Source organism: Gorilla gorilla, chromosome 3 (genome assembly GCF_029281585.2).
Source record: "Gorilla gorilla gorilla isolate KB3781 chromosome 3, NHGRI_mGorGor1-v2.1_pri, whole genome shotgun sequence".
NCBI lineage: Eukaryota > Metazoa > Chordata > Mammalia > Primates > Hominidae > Gorilla > Gorilla gorilla.
Window position 1 is genome coordinate 115,434,298 of NC_073227.2, and position 20,720 is coordinate 115,455,017.

Consider the following 20,720-nt stretch of genomic DNA (forward strand, 5'->3'; position numbering starts at 1 on the left):
TTGAGTATATATGGGTTTTTAAAAAATTAATTGGTATGTGAAAAGGATCTTTCACATTTTGTGCGTGATACTTAGCAAGTACCTTTAGGAAAGAGTTGCTTTCTTATTTTTAAGTAAAAATATTCTCTAGATTATGGCTCTTTTTCTTTTTAATTTCAGATTTTGTTGATGGACCTATACACCACAAGGCTTTACTTATATCTGTGACTGTCTGTAGTTTGCTCTTGTTCCTTATCATATTATTTTGTTACTTCCGGTAAGTTTCTAACATGTAGATGCAAAATTTTTAATTTATAGTATCTTCTTTTTACTAATATTCTGCTTTTGCCTGTTAGTGTTTCTCACCACAGCTTTATTTATCTTAATTAGATCTTATATTTAACTGAAAATATCTGTTACTGTTGATAAATATTTGTCCTAATGAAGTTACAAATAGATACCTATCTCATTTCTGCTTCAGACTTCAAAACTACCCATGTAAATATTTCATCCCTAGGGAAACTAGGGTAGAGACTTCAGAGACTGGTTGTTACTTAGGTTTGATTCCAAGCAGAGAAATGGCCATGTTGAACTTAAGAGTTGCTCAAATTCCTTATTTTCTAAGCTATAACGTTTCTGATTATTAAAAGATTTTAAACATAATTTATAGATTAATCATTAAAATAAGGTCCTTTATTATATTAAATTCGGTAATTCCTAATTATTTTTAATGGCATATGAACTTATTTTCTAGATTGTGAAATATTAAGGACCTTGATATTTATGTCATTTGCCTTTTGATTAATTTATTACTCATTTGAGACACTCTGCAAATGATCAGATTAATTGATTGAAATAAATTCATTTCTAATTGAAAACTTAAGTATTGACAAAAAGTTTTTAAATATTAAATTTATATTATTTCTTTAGATATGACCTTATATAAGAGAGTTAGCTATAATGATTTTCGTACACCCAAAATTTACATCTTTAATTAATTAGGGACCTTAGAAAAGATTTTAAGGAATAATATTGGAGCTATTTAGAAACACTAGTAGAATGTAGTCTGCTTGGATATATGCAATTTGAAATAAAAGAAGAAAAATTGTAGATGCTTGAGACTGAGTAAAAATACGTAGTTTATTTAGTTTATTTTAAAAAATAGGTTAGCCAAACAGTAATGAGTTTTACTTGGGAAACCATAACTAAGAGTAAAAAATATGAAGCATTTAATGTATTATATTTAGGTGCTAAAATAAAACTGCTGTGATTACCATTTTAGTTGCAATATTTTACTCCATCATTGCATTTCATTATGTAAAATTATCTTCATCTATCCATCTTTAGGTATAAAAGACAAGAAACCAGACCTCGATACAGCATTGGGTTAGAACAGGATGAAACTTACATTCCTCCTGGAGAATCCCTGAGAGACTTAATTGAGCAGTCTCAGAGCTCAGGAAGTGGATCAGGCCTCCCTCTGCTGGTATGAGAAGAACACATCTTGAATTTAAAGGAAATGTTTTCTGAAAGAACTGTCAATGAATATGGGGTTTCACTTAACTGAAATAGGGCACTGGACAAGGAGAAAGCTCTATGCAGTCTGTTGGACATCTGATCTCAGCTGCAGGGCTTCCTGATAACATTTTGACATATTGAGAGTAAGGTGATTGTTTTTTAATGTAGGTGTATGGTTACAATCCAGACCCTCAGACATTCTGATAAAGAGCAGATTAGAAAACATTAAACACGGGACCATCTTCCCTGTGTTTTCCATAAGGATAGCATTACCGCACTTTGGCCTGGCTTTTGAAGGCTAAAGTATTACAACCAACTGGCTTCTCAGTATTTCTACAAAGAAAGAGGGTTGCTTTTCAGCTGTGGGGTTTATGTTTCAGGGTAAAGTTCTGGCTTTTCCATTCAGGAGAAGCTTCATTTTCTGATGGTCAGCACTGCCAACCTTGAAGAGAATATATGAGCAAATACAATTTGAAAATCAATAGTATTACACTTATTTTTTTCTAAAAGAGATGTACAAATAGTAAAATCCCTTTTGGTATTAATGAATTAGATGCTCTTGGAATTTAAACTGAGTTCTTCCAGTGTTTCTTGCCTTCAAACTCATCTTTCCCATTACCGTGGAGTTCTTTCTCCAAAACCATTGATCTTGCACTGTTATGTCCTGGGTAAAATATCCTAATACCCAATACTGCTTGCAGGTCTTCTTTCCCAGCTTGGTATGTGTGGCACATAAACTCAACCTGCCTTCCTGACGTCTCCTCCCACCTCTTCCCAGTATGCTGCCTGGGCTCTAGCATCACCTTTGAGTAATTGTTTCTCAAATACAACATATATCCATGTCATTGCAAATGTAATCTCTTTACTGGACATCACTCCAACTCATGGCTCAAGGCCTACCTCATGTTTTACCTCTGTGACAACTTCTCAGTTACCCCAGACTAAGCCAGTCTATTTATCTTCTGTGATAACATTTTATTTTTAGCACTAATAATGGCCATTTAAAATAATGTTATAATTAGTGGTAATGTTCTTGTGTCTTTTGGTGGAGTCTGTCCTCTTTGGGGTAGAGGTTACATTTTGCTCACTTTCTATCCCCAGTAGAGTGGCTGATTTATTAAAGGTGCTGTACAATAATTTGTTTTTAAAAAGCTTTCAGCTCCTACTTTTAATAGCTATAAAAATACTGTCTTGTTTCTATAATCCAGATACCAAAAAATAATATTTGGCTCACATCATATAATGATTAAAAGCATATATTCTCAAGCCAAATTGTCTGGGTTCCAATCCTGGCCAGACATTGGCCTTTAAAACTAAATCAAATTCTCATTTAGTCCTCATAGCAACCCTATAAGGTAGTACCAGAAATATCAGTATAATCCTGTATTACACATCAGGGGATACAGGCCCAGATAGGTCAGCTAGCTAGTATGTGGAGAAGCCAGGATTCAAACCCAGATGATCTGTGCTCTTAACATTAGTGAGATGTGAACTAAATGTTGGTTAAATAAAACAAGAAAGTGCATTTGATGGGGGTAGGATGGGAAGGAGGGTTCTATAAAACTCAGTTCAATAAAGAAAAAGTCTCTATTACAGATTTATTTTCTGGTTTTAAGATTTGGTTATTAAGATAAACAATGCAGAGATATACAGTTCTCTCTCCATATATTGGTATGTGAGTGAATACCTCATCTTAACATTGATTTGTTATTAATTTTAATAACATAATGGGCAAATTAGTGCCTTATATATAACCACATACTTGGACCTTGTGTTTACCAAATGACTTTATATGTGCCCTTTAATTTTGCATCTTTTCTTTTTCATAAAATGTCAATTTTTTCCTACTTTAAAGGGAAATAATATCGTAGGGCTGTTGTAAGAATTAAGACTGTGTGTGTGTGTGCTGTGTGTGTCTTCTCACAGTCCTGGAATAGTGATAATTCTTTATAGCTCCTTATACATTCAGTTATTCTCAGAGTACATGAAATATAGTGATCTTTTTGAAAGTACAGTTACAGTCATTGTATCTTACAGGCATTTTATTTATACAATCAATCTAAAAAGTTGGTATCTAAGAATGTAATATAGAATTAAAGTTTAGATATAGAAGGACCAGAAACATTTGCTAAATCAAATAAAAACTAAAATAAATCAGTTAAAAATTTTTGAAGTTATATTTTTAGGTCCTTACATGTTATAATAGCTTACTTTCTATCTTTGGGATAAGTTGTTCCTATTCTATCAAGTATCGCCAATTCTGTCAAAACTTATAATTAAATTATAAAATGTATTATTGTTAGAAAAAAAAGCAGATGCAAAACTGCTTATGTTAGGAAATTCTCCATAGACTTACATGAGCAATGCTTTGTAAGATCTGTAAATTAAATATTTTTCTTTAATAAATGTGAGAAGTTTCCTCTCAAATGAGTGATTTCCCTGTGTATGAATTTGGCTCGCAACTGGTGCCCACGTTGCTCCTGTTTCCTTGTTTGGGAATGGAGTACAGTGGACTCAACATGATGTCTCATGGCGCATGGGGCTCCTAAAGGGAGGACGGCTGCATTACACATAAACTTGCTTGCTTATTTCCATCAAGCTTCAGTGGCTTCATGGTACATCAGCAGTTCTTTTTTAATAAATTATGAAATTTATAATCTTCATTATAAATAATATATAATATATAATGTCCCCCCAAAATGTTCATGCCCTAATCCCCAGGATTTTTTTTTTTTTTAAGACAAGGTCTTACTCTGTCATTTAGGCTGGAGTGTTGTGGTGCAATCTTGTCTCATTACAGCCTTGACCTCCCAGGCTTAAGCGATCCTCCCACCTCATCCTCCCACGTAGCTTGTCACTACAGGTGTGTGCTACCACACCTGGCTAATTTTCATATTATTTGTAGAGATGAGTTTTTGCCATGTTGCCCAGGCTGGTCTTGAACTCCTGGCCTCAAGGGATCCTCCCTCCACAGCCTCCCAAAGTGCTGGGATTACAGGCATGAGCCACCGTGCCCAGACCTAATCCCTAGAATTTTATGTTCTATGACAAAGGTGAGCAAAGGTTGCTGACGATAAGATGAGATCATTCTGGATTATCTGGGGTGGCCCAATGTAATTGCATGGCTCTTAAAAGTACAAAAAGAGAAACTTTAAGTTTTTAATTGGTGTAAAGTATATCTCTACAAAGAATACATTCCAGTTTGCTGATCAGGTGTTATAAGAGTTATACGCTAGATTCCTTATGTCCTCTAAATTATATAAATTGTAATAGATGCTTAGCCCTTTCAGTCTTGGAACCATAGATATCAGAGTTCTTCAAATATTTTACTGTAAGTACAGATGTGATGAAGATCATATATAAAGAGACATTTAAATTTAATGCCACTTAACTCATATTTTCATTCTCTTTGTCTGTACTCCACTCTTTATAATATTGTTCAGAGCTCTCTTAGAGCTTGGTAAATAATATTATCTCCAACTTGTTACTTTCTCTTATTAACTTTTCTCTCTAATATGCTGGTTTGTCTACCTGTTTCGCATTTTTTATTGTGACAATTAACTGTCTCATTACAAAAATGTAATTTCCATTAATCTTTTCTTGCTTATTTTTTATTCAATTTTCATTTCATTTAGAGTTACTTGGCATTCTATATCTCAGAATTCCAGTATGTAATCTGAAGAGGTTAAATCTATTTGGATTGTTTCTGTTGACTCTCATTTATAGTGACTGTTTCTTTGTTCTAAAGAATTCATTCTCTATAATCTTCTCTCATTCTCTTCCTTTCTTCTCTCCCTCCATTTTTTTTTGTTCTCCTTTTTCCTCCCCATTCTTGGATATTTCCTTTATTTCCCTGTGAGCCCAGGAGTGCATTACAGTTTATTTCTTATGTTATACCCATGATCAAGTTGTATGGTGGCAAGAGTTCCTTCAAAGTACTATTATCCCGCCATAGTCACGGCATGGAAAGTATTCTGCAAATGGTTTCCTCAAGAGAGCATTTGTAATGAGGAGCCTTGGCATGCTACCAACCCATAGCAAATTTAGTACCATTCGATGCTCTCTGCTTAATGCTGAAGCCCTAGGTTCAGTTCCTCTGGTTTTAAAGGAGTCAGAGTTTAAACTCTGGATTCCAGTTCTGGTATTATTCTTTGCCCAGACGGCAGCTTGGTTTATCGTTCCCTGCTCTGGTCTCAACTCCTTCCTTCCCTCCCTCCTCCCTCCCTCCCTCCCTTTTTTCTTCCTCCCTGCATATAGATTTCCTTTATTTCTGTATGTGCCTAACAATGCATTACAATTTTGTTTTGTTATATTTATACATGATTAGGTGTATGGTGACAAGTCTCTTCAGAGTATGTAGTAGTCCATTATAACGGGGAAGTGCAAGTATTCTACTCTGCTGATTACTATGAACCTACTCAGGTTTTTTCTCTGAGAAAATAATAATACTAAAATAAAATATTTCATAATTTGGAAGCAGTGTTTTGAACATTCAGAATCCACACTCAATCTCAAATATGTTTAAAAGAGTGTAACATAAATTAATAAATAAATACAAATAAGTTGTCTATATAGAGAAAAATACTAGCTAAATATATTTTACATGCAGTAATCGTTTCTTCTCTGGAGAAAAAAAGATTAAACAAATCTGTAGCGCTGTGAATACACTAACAGTGTGTTTTGGGATTTCACAGGTCCAAAGGACTATAGCTAAGCAGATTCAGATGGTGAAACAGATTGGAAAAGGTCGCTATGGGGAAGTTTGGATGGGAAAGTGGCGTGGCGAAAAGGTAGCTGTGAAAGTGTTCTTCACCACAGAGGAAGCCAGCTGGTTCAGAGAGACAGAAATATATCAGACAGTGTTGATGAGGCATGAAAACATTTTGGGTGAGTAAAAGTCTGCATAGCTATGTTCAGGGTTTCCTAGCTTTCCTCTGTCTTTCTGTTAACATCTGCATGTTAACTCATCTGTCTAGACCCGTTGCGAAATGTATTGAAGTTTTCTTCTTGGCATGGGCCCAAGAACATCATAAGTTTCTAATGGGAGACCTCACAGGAGGAATGACTAAGGCACTTCTGTGAGTAAGTGGTAGGCTGGAAATGGAATACTCTCAAATATTTTTTCTTCAGAAACAGGAAATGCAAGTGTAAAACCAGAATTTCTTAGGGTTTCTTAGGAATTTGAAGGAACTTATTTTTGTTTAAATGTTGAGAAAAGTTGTAGGAATCTTATCTGCAGGGTTTATTTATATCAATAGTTTATATTGAGAATTGATTTTGTTTTCGCAAGTTAGAAATGATCTGTCTGGATCGTTCAAGTAGAAAGAGAGTAAGCTAATCAGTGGGGTATATTCCTTAATTCAAGAATTCAAGACCCTGTTTTGCAATGTCTTATGTGTAACTATAATACCATAAAGTAGTTTATATACCATAGTAGTTTGTAATACCATAAAGTAGTTTAAACATCAACTACTGATTAGGAAGGGACCATATTTTCAGATGTAAACTCTTAATCTTTCTCTACTCCTACAGGTTTTTTTCTTTTTCTTTTCTTTTCTTTTTTTTTTTTTTGAGATAAAGTCTCGCTCTGTCACCCAGGCTGGAGTGCAATGGTGTGATATCCGCTCACGGTAATCTCTGCTTCCCAGGTTAAAGCAATTCTCCTGCTTAGCCTCCCGAGTAGTTGGGATCACAGGCACATGCCACCATGCCCAGCTAATTTTTGTATTTTTAGTAAAGATGGAGTTTCACCATGTTGACCAGAGTGGTCTTGAACTCCTGACCTCAAGTGATCCACCCGCCATGGCCTCCCAATGTGCTTGGATTACAGGTGTGAGCCACTGTGCCTAGCCTTACTCGTACAATTTTGATTGCTTCTTATTGGTATTAGTCATTTAATACCATCATAGGCATAGTCAGGAATTTGAATGAAATGCTAAACAAAAATTATCTATGACAAAGAATGATGTTTGAGAATATGAATTATTCCTGATACTATTTGGAAAACACTACACCTTTTCATCTTTTTTCCTTTTAGGTTTCATTGCTGCAGATATCAAAGGGACAGGGTCCTGGACCCAGTTGTACCTAATCACAGACTATCATGAAAATGGTTCCCTTTATGATTATCTGAAGTCCACCACCCTAGACACTAAATCAATGCTGAAGTTAGCCTACTCTTCTGTCAGTGGCTTATGTCATTTACACACAGAAATCTTTAGTACTCAAGGCAAACCAGCAATTGCCCATCGAGATCTGAAAAGTAAAAACATTCTGGTGAAGAAAAATGGAACTTGCTGTATTGCTGACCTGGGCCTGGCTGTTAAATTTATTAGGTTAGTATCAAAGTGAACAAATACATGTTTTATGACTCTTTTCTGTTACTTTTTATTTTGTAGCGCAGTGCTTCTAGGATATTTAGTAGAAGAGGAATATCATTAATTTTGACATTTGACGGGGAGAACCACCAAACATTTTATTAGCAACACAGCATATTTGGGTCTGTTCTATTGTTTCTATGCTCATCAGAGACATTGCTTAGAGACTGTTCACATTAGGTTTGCAGCTGTCATTAAGTTATATAGAAAAGAAGTAGCTAATTCCTGGGAATATGTAGTCAGAATTCTGCATAACATTTGCAAGTAGGAAAAAGTTTTGGGGAAAATTTACAGATTATATATGGATAAAGACAATTTTTATATGGTATAGGAAAGATAACTTGCATAGATGTTTTGTGAGAAATGTTAGAAACTAATAAACAAAACCCAGCTGTTATTCAGTACTGTTATCCTGTACCTGAAACAGTGATTTTAACATCTGTGCACATAAACCAGAGCATGTTGTAAAACAGTGGTTTTCAGACCCTTAGGGCTGCTTGGGTTACATCAGTAGCTTCTGCACAGTAGGGAGGGGAAATGATAGTTGGGACTCTATTTTGCTTACTCTTACTTTAATCAGAGAGGCTCCTTCCGTCTCACAGATGATTTAATTCAAATAAATGGTTTCTCTGTTTGGAAAACAAAACAAAATGAGCTTGCAAACCACTGGTGTAGAGAAATCATCGTATAACTACCTTTTAAAGAACTCAGTTTAGGCTTAGTCATTAATAAATGTTGGATCATCTTGTGGATTTTTCTAAGTAAGACTCTGTAATACATGGAGAGGAGCACAAAGAAAAAGTCATGGAGATTATTAAAAGTTTGGAAAGTAAAATTCACAAAAAAAGACTGATTGATTGGTATTTTCGGCCAGAACTGAAGGCTGAGGTGTGATTTAATAACATACCCCAAATATATGAAGGTCTTCACCATGTAAAGGATGGGAAATTGAAGTTCTTGATCTTTAAAAACAAAGCAAGAGGAAATGATTTGGGCTATAGATTTAAGTTAGAAATATGAACCTCCTGCCAATAAAGATTATTAAATCCTTTCTCCCTTCTGATTTTTTTCCTCTGACCTACAACCCTTTTCAAGTCTTCCTATAAAAAAAAATCCCACAATGCTTCTTAAATTACCAGCCTCTCTCTCCTTCTCTCACCCTGTTAAATTTCTCGCAAGAGTTCCAAAAGATCATTTGCTTCGAAAACCCAGCAATTTGTTAATAGTCTTGTAATTTGGCTTCTGTTCCATTCTCTTTGGACACTGCTGTATTCAGAGACACCACTGGGCTTGGTCACCAGAGGCCTTCTCTATTGCCATCACCCTATCCACAGTGTCCAAACCTTTCTTTCTCCTGTTTTCTTGGTGTATCTCTGTACTCCAACTTCTCCTTTCTCTCTCTCCACTGGCTCTGCTCTCTTTTTACCTCTTACATATTTTCCGACTGCTAGATTTCCTGCTGTATCTGCATTTCCTTCCTAGTTCCCAGTTTTGGCTGATCCATTCTTAATATTAGGTATCTGACATCATCTTTCGTTCCCTAACTTTTGGTTTGCTCAAGTGAATGAATTTTCTTTCCACAATATTCCCATTTATACTGGGCCAGTGTGGGCCTTCTATACCATTTTTCTAGATTCTGGGGTGAAGCATTTTGAGTTACTTTCTCTTTGTCTCTCCTATTTCCAGTCTTTTGTACATGCTGCCACTGAATTTATTTTCTTGAAGCCTAATTTTGGGCATCAAAATAATTTCATAGTTTCCTGTGGCTTCGTATTAAAATGTAGTTAGAGTCCCTTGGTGCAGTGGACTCTCTTCTTTTCCGACCCTGGGCTATGCTTCTGCCCTATTTCCACCACACTTCTTACCTTTGGCAAGATTTATTCTGAAGACTTCACACTTGTCATACCATCAAGTGTTTATAACATGCTTTTATCATTACCCAAACACCCATATCCCCTTCTGTATCTAGATCACAACTACTGATCTTCACAGTTTCTTCCTTTGAGACACCTTCTTTTTTTATTTTTATTTTTTAGACAAAGAGTGGCTCTGTCACCCAGACTGGAGTGCAGTGGCACCATCACAACTCACTGCAGCCTTGACCTTCGAGGCCCAAGCAGTCCTCCCACCTCAGCCTCCTGAGTAATTGGAACTTCAGGCATGTGCCACCATGCCTGGCTAATTTTTTTTTTTTTTTTTAATAGATGGGATCTCACTATGTTGCCAGGCTGGCCTCAAACTCCTGGACTCAAGTGATCTTCCTGCATCAGCCTCCCAAAACGCTGGGATTATAGGCATGAGCCACCATGCCTGGCCCACCTGCTGTTTTTTTTTTTTTTCATTAGACTTTTAAGTTCTAGGGTACACGTGCACAACGTGCAGGTTTGTTACATATGTATACGTGTGCCGTGTTGGTGTGATGCACCCATTAACTTGTCATTTACATTAGGTATATCTCCTAATGCTATCCCTCCCCCCTCCACCCCACGACAGGCCTGGTGTGTGATGTTCCCCACCCTGTGTTCAAGTGTTCTCATTGTTCAATTCCCGCCTATGAGTGAGAACATGTGGTGTTTGGTTTTCTGTCCTTGCGATAGTTTGCTCAGAATGATGGTTTCCAGTTTCATCCATGTCCCTACAAAGAATATGAACTCATCCTTTTTCATGGCTGCGTAGTATTCCATGGTGTATATGTGCCACATTTTCTTAATCCAGTCTATCATTGATGTACATTTGGGTTGGTTCCCAGTCTTTGCTATTGTGAATAGTGCCACAGTAAACGTGTGCATGTGTCTTTATAGCAGCATGATTTATAATCCTTTGGGTATATACCAGTAATGGGATGGCTGGGTCAAATGTATTTCTAGTTCTAGATCCTTGAGGAATCACCACACTGTCTTCCACAATGGTTGAACTAGTTTACAGCCCCACCAACAGTGTAAAAGTGTTCCTATTTCTCCACATCCTCTCCAGCACCTGTTGTTTCCTGACTTTTTAATGATCACCATTCTGACTGGTGTGAGATGGTATCTCATTGTGGTTTTGATTTTCATTTCTCTGATGGCCAGTGACGATGAGCATTTTTTCATGTGTCTTTTGGCTGCATAAATGTCTTCTTTTGAGAGGTGTCTGTTCATGTCCTTTGCCCACTTTTTGATGGGGTTGTTTGTTTTTTCTTGTAAATGTGTTTGAGTTCATTGTAGATTCTGGATATTAGCCCTTTGTCAGATGAGTAGGTTGCGAAAATTTTCTCCCATTCTGTAGATTGCCTGTTCACTCTGATGGTAGTTTCTTTGCTGTGCAGAAGCTCTTTAGTTTAATGAGATCCCATTTGTCAATTTTGGCTTTTGTTGCCATTGCTTTTGGTGTTTTAGACATAAAGTCCTTGCCCATGCCTATGTCCTGAATGGTAATGCCTAGGTTTTCTTCTAGGGTTTTTATGGTTTTAGGTCTCACATTTAAATCTTTAATCTATCTTGAATTAATTTTTGTATAGGGTGTAAGGAAGAGATCCAGTTTCAGCTTTCTACATATGGCTAGCCAGTTGTCCCAGCCCCATTTATTAAATAGGGAATCCTTTCCCCATTTCTTGTTTTTCTCAGGTTTGTCAAAGATCAGATAGTTGTAGATGTGTGGTATTATTTCTGAGGGCTCTGTTCTGTTCCATTGGTCTATATCTCTGTTTTGGTACCAGTACCATGCTGTTTTGGTTACTGTAGCCTTGTAGTATAGTTTGAAGTCAGGGAGTGTGATGCCTCCAGCTTTGTTCTTTTGGCATAGGATTGACTTAGCAATGCAGGCTCTTTTTTGGTTCCATATAAACTTTAAAGTAGTTTTTTCCAATTCTGTGAAGAAAGTCATTGGTAGCTTGATGGGGATGGCATTGAATCTATAAATTACCTTGGGCAGTATGGCCATTTTCACGATATTGATTCTTCCTATCCATGAGCATGGAATGTTCTTCTATTAGTTTGTGTCCTCTTTTATTTCGTTGAGCAGTGGTTTGTAGTTCTCCTTGAAGAGGTCCTTCGCATCCCTTGTAAATTGGATTCCTAGGTATTTTATTCTCTTTGAAGCAATTGTGAATGGGAGTTCACTCATGATTTGGCTCTCTGTCTGTTATTTGTGTATAAGAATGCTTGTGATTTTTGCACATTGATTTTGTATCCTGAGACTTTACTGAAGTTGCTTATCAGCTTAAGGAGATTTTGGGCTGAGATGATGGGGTTTTCTAGATATACAATCATGTCATCTGCAAACAGGGACAATTTGACTTCCTCTTTTCCTAATTGAATACCCTTTATTTCTTTCTCCTGCTGGATTGCTTTGGCCAGAACTTCCAACAGTATGTTGAATAGGAGTGCTGAGAGAGGGCATCCCTGTCTTGTGCCAGTTTTCAAAGGGAGAGCTTCCAGTTTTTGCCCATTCAGTATGATATTGGCCGTGGGTTTGTCATAAATAGCTCTTATTATTTTGAGGTAAGTCCCATCAATACCTAGTTTTTTGAGAGTTTTTAGCATGAAGGGCTGTTAAATTTTGTTGAAGGCCTTTTCTGCATCTATTGAGATGATGATGTGGTTTTTGTCTTTGCTAGGCAATAATTAATAGCCTATCAACCAAAAAAAGTCCAGGACCAGACAGACTACGTTTATTGATTATGTTTATTGATTTGTGTATGTTGAACCAGCCTTGCATCCCAGGGATGAAGCCCACTTGATCACGGTGGATAAGCTTTTTGATGTGCTGCTGGATTGGGTTTGCCAGTATTTTATTGAGGATTTTTGCTTTGATGTTCATCGGGGATATTGGGTCTAAAATTCTCTTTTTTTGTTGTGTCTCTGCCAGGCTTTGGTATCAGGATGATGCTGGCCTCATAAAATGGGTTAGGGAGGATTCCCTCTTTTTCTGTTGATTGGAATAGTTTCAGAAGGCATGGTACCAGCTCCTCTTTGTACCTCTGGTAGAATTCAACCATGAATCCATGTGGTCCTGGACTTTTTTTCGTTGGTAGGCTATTAATTATTGCCTCAACTTCAGAGCCTGTTATTAGTCTATTCAGGGATTCAGCTTCTTCCTGGTTTAGTCTTGGGAGGGTGTATGTTTCGAGGAATTTATCCATTTCTTCTATTTTCTAGTTTATTTGCGTAGAGGTGTTTATAGTATTCTCTGATGTTAGTTTGTATTTCTGTGGGATCGGTGGTGATATCCCCTTTATCATTTTTTATTGCATCTATTTGATTCTTCTCTCTTTTCTTCTTTATTAGTCTTTCTAGCAGTCTTATCAATTTTGTTGATCTTTTCAAAACACCAGCTCCTGGATTCATTGATTTTTTGAAGGGTTTTTTGTGTCTCTATCTCCTTCAGTTCTGCTCTGATCTTAGTTATTTCTTGCCTTCTGCTAGCTTTTGAATGTGTTTGCTCTTGCTTCTCTTGTTCTTTTAATTGTGATGTTAGGGTATCAGTTTTAGATCTTTCCTGCTTTCTCTTGTGGGCATTTAGTGCTATGAATTTCCTTCTACACACTGCTTTAAATGTGTCCCAGAGATTCTGGTATGTTTGTGTCTTTGTTCTTATTGGTTTCAAAGAACATCTTTATTTCTGCCTTCATTTTGTTATGTACCCAGTAGTCATTCAGGAGCAGGTTGTTCAGTTGCCATGTAGTTGAGCGGTTTTGAGTAAGTTTCTTAATCCTGAGTTCTAGTTTGATTGCACTGTGGTCTGAGAGACAGTTTGTTATAATTTCTGTTCATTTACATTTGCTGAAGAGTGCGTTACTTCCAACTATGTGGTCAATTTTGGAATAAGTGCTATGTGGTGCTGAGAAGAATGTATATTCTGTTGATTTGGGGTGGAGAGTTCTGTAGATGTCTGTTAGGTCTGCTTGATGCAGAGCTGAGTTCAATTCCTGGATATCCTTCTTAACTTGCTGTCTCATTGATCTGTCTAATGTTGACAGTGGGGTGTTAAAGTCTCCCATTATTATTGTGTGGGAGTCTAAGTCTCTTTGTAGGTCTCTAAGGACTTGCTTTATGAATCTGGGTTCTCCTGTATTGGGTGCATATATATTTAGGATAGTTAGCTCTTGTTGAATTGATCCCTTTACCATTATGTAATGGCCTTCTTTGTCTCTTTTGATCTTTGTTGGTTTAAAGTCTGTTTTATCAAAAACTAGTATTGCAACCCCTGCTTTTTTCTGTTTTCCATTTGCTTGGGAGATCTTCCTCCATCCCTGTATTTTGAGCCTATGTGTGTCTCTGCACATGAGATGGGTCTCCTGAATACAGCACACTGGTGGGTCTTGACTGTTTATCCAATTTGCCAGTCTGTATCTTTTAATTGGAGCATTCAGCCCATTTACATTTAAGGTTAATACTGTTATGTGTGAGTTTGATCCTGTCATTATGATGTTAGCTGCATATTTTTTCTCGTTAGTTGATGCAGTTTCTTCCTAGCATCGATGGTCTTTACAATTTGGCATGTTTTTGCAGTGGCTGGTACCAGTTGTTCCTTTCCATGTTTAGTGCTTCCTTCAGGAGCTCTTGTAAGGCAGGCCTGATGGTGACAAAATCTCTCAGCATTTGCTTGTCTGTAAAGTATTTTATTTCTCTTTCACTTATGAAGCTTAGTTTGGCTGGATATGAAATTCTGGGTTGAACATGGTTTTCTTTAAGAATGTTGAATATTGGCCCCCACTGTCTTCTGGCTTGTAGAGTTTCTGCTGAGAGATCAGCTGTTAGTCTGATGGGCTTCCCTTTGTGAGTAACCCGACCTTTCTCTCTGGCTGCCCTTAACATTTTTTCCTTCATTTCAACTTTGGTGAATTTCACAATTCTGTGTCTTGGAGTTGCTCTTCTTGAGGAGTATCTTTGTGGTGTTTTCTGTATTTCCTGAATTTGAATGTTGGCTTGCCTTGCTAGGTTGGGGAAGTTCTCCTGGATAATATCCTGAAGAGTGTCTTCCACCTTGGTTCCATTCTCCCCATCACTTTCAGGTACACCAATCAGACGTAGATTTGATCTTCTCACATAGTCCCATATTTCTTGGAGTGTTTGTTCGTTACTTTTTACTCTTTTTTCTTTACACTTCTCTTCTCACTTCATTTCATTCATTTGATCTTCCATCACTGATACCCTTTCTTTCACTTGATCGAATCGACCACTGAAGCTTGTGCATGCGTCACGTAGTTCTTGTGCCATGGTTTTCAGCTCCATCAAGTCATTTAAGATCTTCTCTATGCTGTTTATTCTAGTTAGTCATTCATCTAATATTTTTTCAAGGTTTTTAGCTTCTTTGCAATGAGTTTGGCCATCCTCCTTTAGCTCGGAGAAGTTTGTTAATGCCGATTGTCTGAAGCCTTCTTCTCTCAACTCGTCAAAGTCATTCTCCGTCCAGCTTTGTTCCGTTGCTGGTGAGGAGCTGCCTTCCTTTGGAGGAGAAGAGGCGCTCGATTTTTAGAATTTTCAGCTTTCTTGCTCTGGTTTCTCCCCATCTTTGTGGTTTTATCTGCCTTTGGTCTTTGATGATGGTGATGTACAGATGGGGTTTTGGTGTGGATGTCCTTTCTGTTTGTTAGTTTTCCTTCTAACAGTCAGGACCCTCACTGCAGGTCTGTTGGAGTTTGCTGGAGGTCCACTCCAGACCCTGTTTGCCTGGGTATCACCAGCGGAGGCTGCAGAACAGCAAATATTGCAGACCGGCAAATGTTGCTGCCTGATCCTTCCTCTGGAAGCTTCGTCTGAGAGGGGCACCTGGCTGTATGAGGTGTCAGTCGGCCCCTAGTAGGAGGTGCCTCCCAGTTAGGCTACTCGGGGGTCAGGGACCCACTGGAGGAGGCAGTCTGTCCGTTCTCAGATCTCAAACTCCGTGCTGGGAGAACCACTACTCTCTTCAAAGCTGTCAGACAGGGATGTTTAAGTCTGCAGAAGTTTCTGCTGCCTTTTGTTCATCTGTACTCTGCCCCCAGAGGTGGAGTCTACAGAAGCAGGCAGGCCTCCTTGAGCTGCAGTGGGCTCCACCCGGTTTGAGCTTCCTGGCTGCTTTGTTTACCTACTCAAGCTCAGCAATGGCAGACCCCCCTCCCTCAGCCTCGCTGCTGCCTTGCAGTTCAATCTCAGACTGCTGTGCTAGCAATGAGCGAGGCTCCGTGGGCATCGGACCCTCCGAGCCATGCGCGGGATATAATCTCCTGGTGTGCCGTTTGCTAAGACTGTTGGAAAAGTGCAGTATTAGGGTGGGAGTGTCCCAATTTTCCAGGTACCGTGTGTCATGGCTTCCCTTGGCTAGGAAAGGGAATTCCCTGACCCCTTGCGCTTGCCGGGTGAGGCGATATGCCCCACCCTGCTTTGGCTTACACTGTGTGGGCTGCACCCACTGTCCGACAGGCCCCAGTGAGATGAACCCAGTACCTAAGTTGGAAATGCAGAAATCACTCATCTTCTGTGTCACTCGTGGTGGGAGCTATAGACTGGAGCTGTTCCTATTCGGCCATCTTGTAACTTCCCCACCTGCTGTTTTTAGTCTCCGTTCTTATGTCTTCTAATGTAACTCTGTGCTTATTACCATGAAATGTCTTGCCTGTTATGTAGTTATCATTGACTACTTATTTGTCATTCCCAATGGAAAGTAAGCCCCTTGAAAGTAGATAACATGCATTTTTCAGATTTGCGTTTCTAGTGCCTTTCACTGGTGCTCATTACTTAACTTTTAATGGATAAATGATTCCATATGGAACACAGGATGAAGGAAAAAGAACTTTTTTCCTAACACCAGAGGTCCGACACATTCTGGATGAAATCCACCTTTCTAATCTTACATTCTACAAACTCTCCAATTTGTGTGCTTTCTTTTGCGAAACTGAGCTGCTTGAATTTTCTCCTTATGTATTCCATGCTTGCTGTTGCCTTGCTTTTGATTGCACAGTCCCTAGCTTGGAAAGTCCCTGATTTTCCATGTATCTTAATCCAGTCTCAGAATCACCTCTAAGTCACTTGATTCATCCCCCAGCTGAGAATAATGACAGCATCTTCTGTACTACTCTTTAATTTCCCGGTCTTTGTCTGCTTGGTATTATAATTATTTTGGGACATGCTTCATCTCTCCTACCAGTGGTGGTGCATTCTGAGAGCAGGATACATGCCACAACTTAATTAATATATTTCCCATTTAACATGACATAGTGAGTTACCCATTATAGATATTCTAACATTGTTGTGAATCAATAAATGTAGGCAATAGCAAAGTAACTGAGACTCATCTCCTTTATAGACCTTAAAACAAAAAAGGAAAGTGAGTATCTATTATATTATAGAAACTTAGTTCTGCTTAATGGAAGGAGAATGAACTGAATGACCTCTCAAATTTCATACAAACCCTGATTCTAGGAAGTGGAGGGACTATTTTAAGGGATAATTCAGACATTTACTTGGCATATATTAACTACTTCATCAAGAGATGAAGAGATGAAGATGATGGCTCAGATGTTGGCTGTGCAGACTCCTATGGCCATAGCCTAGCTGTGTGAGGCCATCTACCTTTCTGGGCCTCAGCATCATCTTCCATTACATGCAGGTTACATTTGATCATTTCAGAGGTGCTTTTTCTAGTTTTATTTTCTATGTTTCAAAGTTTGCTCTTCTCAGTTTTTAAGCCTAATTTTTAAAACTTGCTTTATGTGTTTCTTTAGTTTATACTCTTTTTTTTCACTGTTTTATATTGTATTTGTGCACATATGCATGGATATTTAGACTTTAATTACAAGTGGAGTCACAGCTTACTCTGTGCTGAATTCTCTGACTTCATATGAGAACTTCCTGTGAGACAGTCTCTGTGTAATGGTAAGTGTTCTCTTAGGCTTTTCAGTCATTTCTGAAAGGCTCCCAGGGAAGTTGAGAGCCACAGAGAGGGAGCAGACTGTGCCTTAGAGATTTCCTGCTCATATAAATTTTAAAATGCTGTATTGGTTTCTTCATGCATTCTCTTGACAGTGACGTAAGTGCCAATGCATTTCCTGCTCAGCAGAAATGTAATCCAGGTGATGTGCTGGCGGACATCACCATTACCCTCAATCTCTACTGGGAGGAGAAAACAATGACACATGAAATGCCTTGAAGAAACTTACAAAGCTTTTTCACTCTTCACTCTGAAGAATTCAGCAACCCCTCTGAGACTTCAGAGTCAGAACAAAATATTTTCATATGGGAAAAATAAATCCTGGCTTAGGGCTCTCAGGTATTAAATTAAAATAGAAAACCTGCAATAAAGACTAGGCTGTCACACTGATGTCCAGTGGATGATTGTGAAATTATCCAAGTACAAAAGAGATAGGGTAGCTTAGTTCGGAGGGTACTGAATTTCTTGAGTCTTGCTGATATGATTCTTTTTAGCACTGCTTTTGGTTTGCATTTTAAAATGTGATTTGGCTAAATTACCCACCAAAGTCATAAAACTAAGCTCATTCGTGGCATATTGAACACTCCCAGTCAAGGTTTCTGCAACCATACCCACCTTATGTTGAAGACTTTTTATTTCTAAAGTTCTGTTTCTAAGATACCCTGAGATTTCTTGGGATTTTATCCTAGCAGCATTGAATGTTGAAAGTTGCTGCAGAAAACTCCCCTTATTGGTGAACATCTGCCAGGCAGAGTTCAATTCTGCAAGTCAGTTCCTCAGCTATCTCCAGAATGCCACAGGAAACCCACAGGGATGTGCACAGCCCTTTCTTCCATAGACTCTTGAGAATTTTTTATACTTTTGGGGAATCCAAATCATCTTGCTGAGAGAGGATTTAACATCCTGTAGTATATGTAATGGGTAGTTAATTTCAGACATCACTTACAAGCCACAGGCAAACCCATGGCCTCCTTCACATGTCTTCTCATGCCTCCTTTTTTTTCCACACACTCTTTAAAGTACAGTTCTTATTTCATAAGAAGCTTTTTAGATTTTTTAAGGGGTGCAATGTTTGCTTCTCTTTTCTTTCTCCTGTCTGTTACGTTTTTTTTACCTTCCTACTTCCTCTCTTTCCCTTTCCTCTCTCTCTTTTAGGCATCAACAACATCCAGCAGGAGGACCACCCGCATGTGCCCAAAGGCTCAATGAGGTAGAGCCACCTTGTTGGACCTAGCAACTCTTTCCCTGCGCTCGCCTCTCATTGCCACAGCGGGCTGTGCTTAGGACTTTCATGAGACTCTTACTTCAGTTTATGGTACAGTGGGGAAGGTGCCCTGTGCTCAGTCAAGCAGTGGGGGCGCTTTTTTTTTTTCAACATAACACTTTTAGCCAGAATTTCTGGGTTTAGGTTTATAACTAAAAGCCTTAATTAACATGAAAAACATTTAATATATTATGAGGCGGAAGAGATATTGTATTTTTAAAAAACTCCCCCTTACTCCTTGCCACCAAAACAAAAATCTTTTGCCTGCCCTCATTTAATGCATGATAGTCAAGAGCTTAAGGCATGCACTGTTCCCTGAGTCCACTGGGGTGTTCATGTTTCATTCTCCAACCTGCTCAGGATCCCAGCTGAAGGCTCCACTTTCAGCCTTTCTGCACACACAAGCAGCCCCGTGACTTTCCTCCCACAGTTACACTAACACCTGCAGTGCACACATGCCATACCAGGCAGCAGTGCTGTGCTAAGGGGCATGCCAGGGGCGGTACACCAGGCACAGGCAGGAAGGGAGTACACTGTCAATAATAAAACTGATTAAAATCCTACTTTTATTGTCACCATGTGCCGCAATTCTAAACAATGTCAGTGGCTAAAATATGTCTCCTGGCAGAGTGAGTGGCTCCCATCACCCCCTCCTTGGTATGTCCTTCCCTGGCACCTTCAGAGGAGAAGAGGAAAATCATAATTTCGTGTGTCTTTTAATTTTCTTGTCTCTCTCTCTCTCAAAGTCTTTCCCTTTGCTCCCCTTCCCTACCCTCAAAACCATAACCTACAGAACTGTCACTTTGTTAGTGTCTTCCCTGGGGTAGAAGAGCCACTTGGAGTGTCCATAGACTTATGAAGCCCTTTGATTATCAATGTAGACCTCATACTCCACCATGCTGGCATTTTCTATATCATACCACTGTCATTCAAGTGACTTTGGTCAGAAATATGAACTTGGTTTTCTGGCCTCTTTAAATAATCCTAGGTGAGAGCAGCCCTGCATTTTGAGATCCAGATGAATGCAGACATTAACCTCATTCGTACCTGGTACAGTAGGGAACTCAGCATTATTCACTGCTTGTCTGGGAATTCAAAGGAGTTGTGTTCCCCTTTGCATTATCAGCCGATAGCTCCCATATATGTTGTGCCTTTTCCACATTATATAGTTGCTGGTTCCTGGCTTCCAAAATACAAACAGCTCAGGTTTGAAGATGTTTTTACTGGAGATTGTGATGGAAGATAGTACATAAAATGTCCACCTGGACATTTCTCCCATTTTTTTTTTTTTTTTTTTTTACCCCTACAGGGCTTAGTATCTTATGACGCTAGGCTAGAAGAACAGAACCCTTTTTCTTCCTCACTGAGTTCCCCTTTACCCCCAGGCTCTCATTAATTTCTTACTCAGAAAATTGTAGACATTTTCATTTTATCCTGTTCTATCCCCACTGTCCCTAAATGTTTATTGATTTTTTGAGATGAGGTCTCCCTCTGTTGCCCAGGCTAGAGTGCAGTGGTGTGATCTTGGCTCACTGCAACCTCTGCCTCCTGGGCTCAAGTGATCCTCCTGCTTCAGCCTCGCAAGTAGCTGGGACTACAGGCATGTGCCACCACACCCAGCAAATTTTTGTATTTTTAGTAGAGACGGGGTTTCACCATGTTGCCCAGGCTGGTCTTGAACTCCTGGACTCAAG

The 20,720-nt window shown here is 38.6% G+C and overlaps 1 protein-coding gene across 4 annotated transcripts in view; it reads left to right on the forward strand.

The window, feature by feature from the left end:
• Positions 1-20,720, forward strand: part of BMPR1B (bone morphogenetic protein receptor type 1B) — a 398,018-nt gene that overhangs the window by 365,427 nt on the left and 11,871 nt on the right. For all 4 annotated transcript variants that reach the window (XM_055385715.2, XM_019025349.4, XM_055385716.2 and 1 more), the window contains 4 exons: positions 160-256; positions 1,327-1,465; positions 6,192-6,384; positions 7,535-7,832. In XM_055385715.2, coding sequence (XP_055241690.1) covers positions 160-256; positions 1,327-1,465; positions 6,192-6,384; positions 7,535-7,832 — 727 coding nt within the window. The remainder of the gene's footprint in view (positions 1-159; positions 257-1,326; positions 1,466-6,191; positions 6,385-7,534; positions 7,833-20,720) is intronic.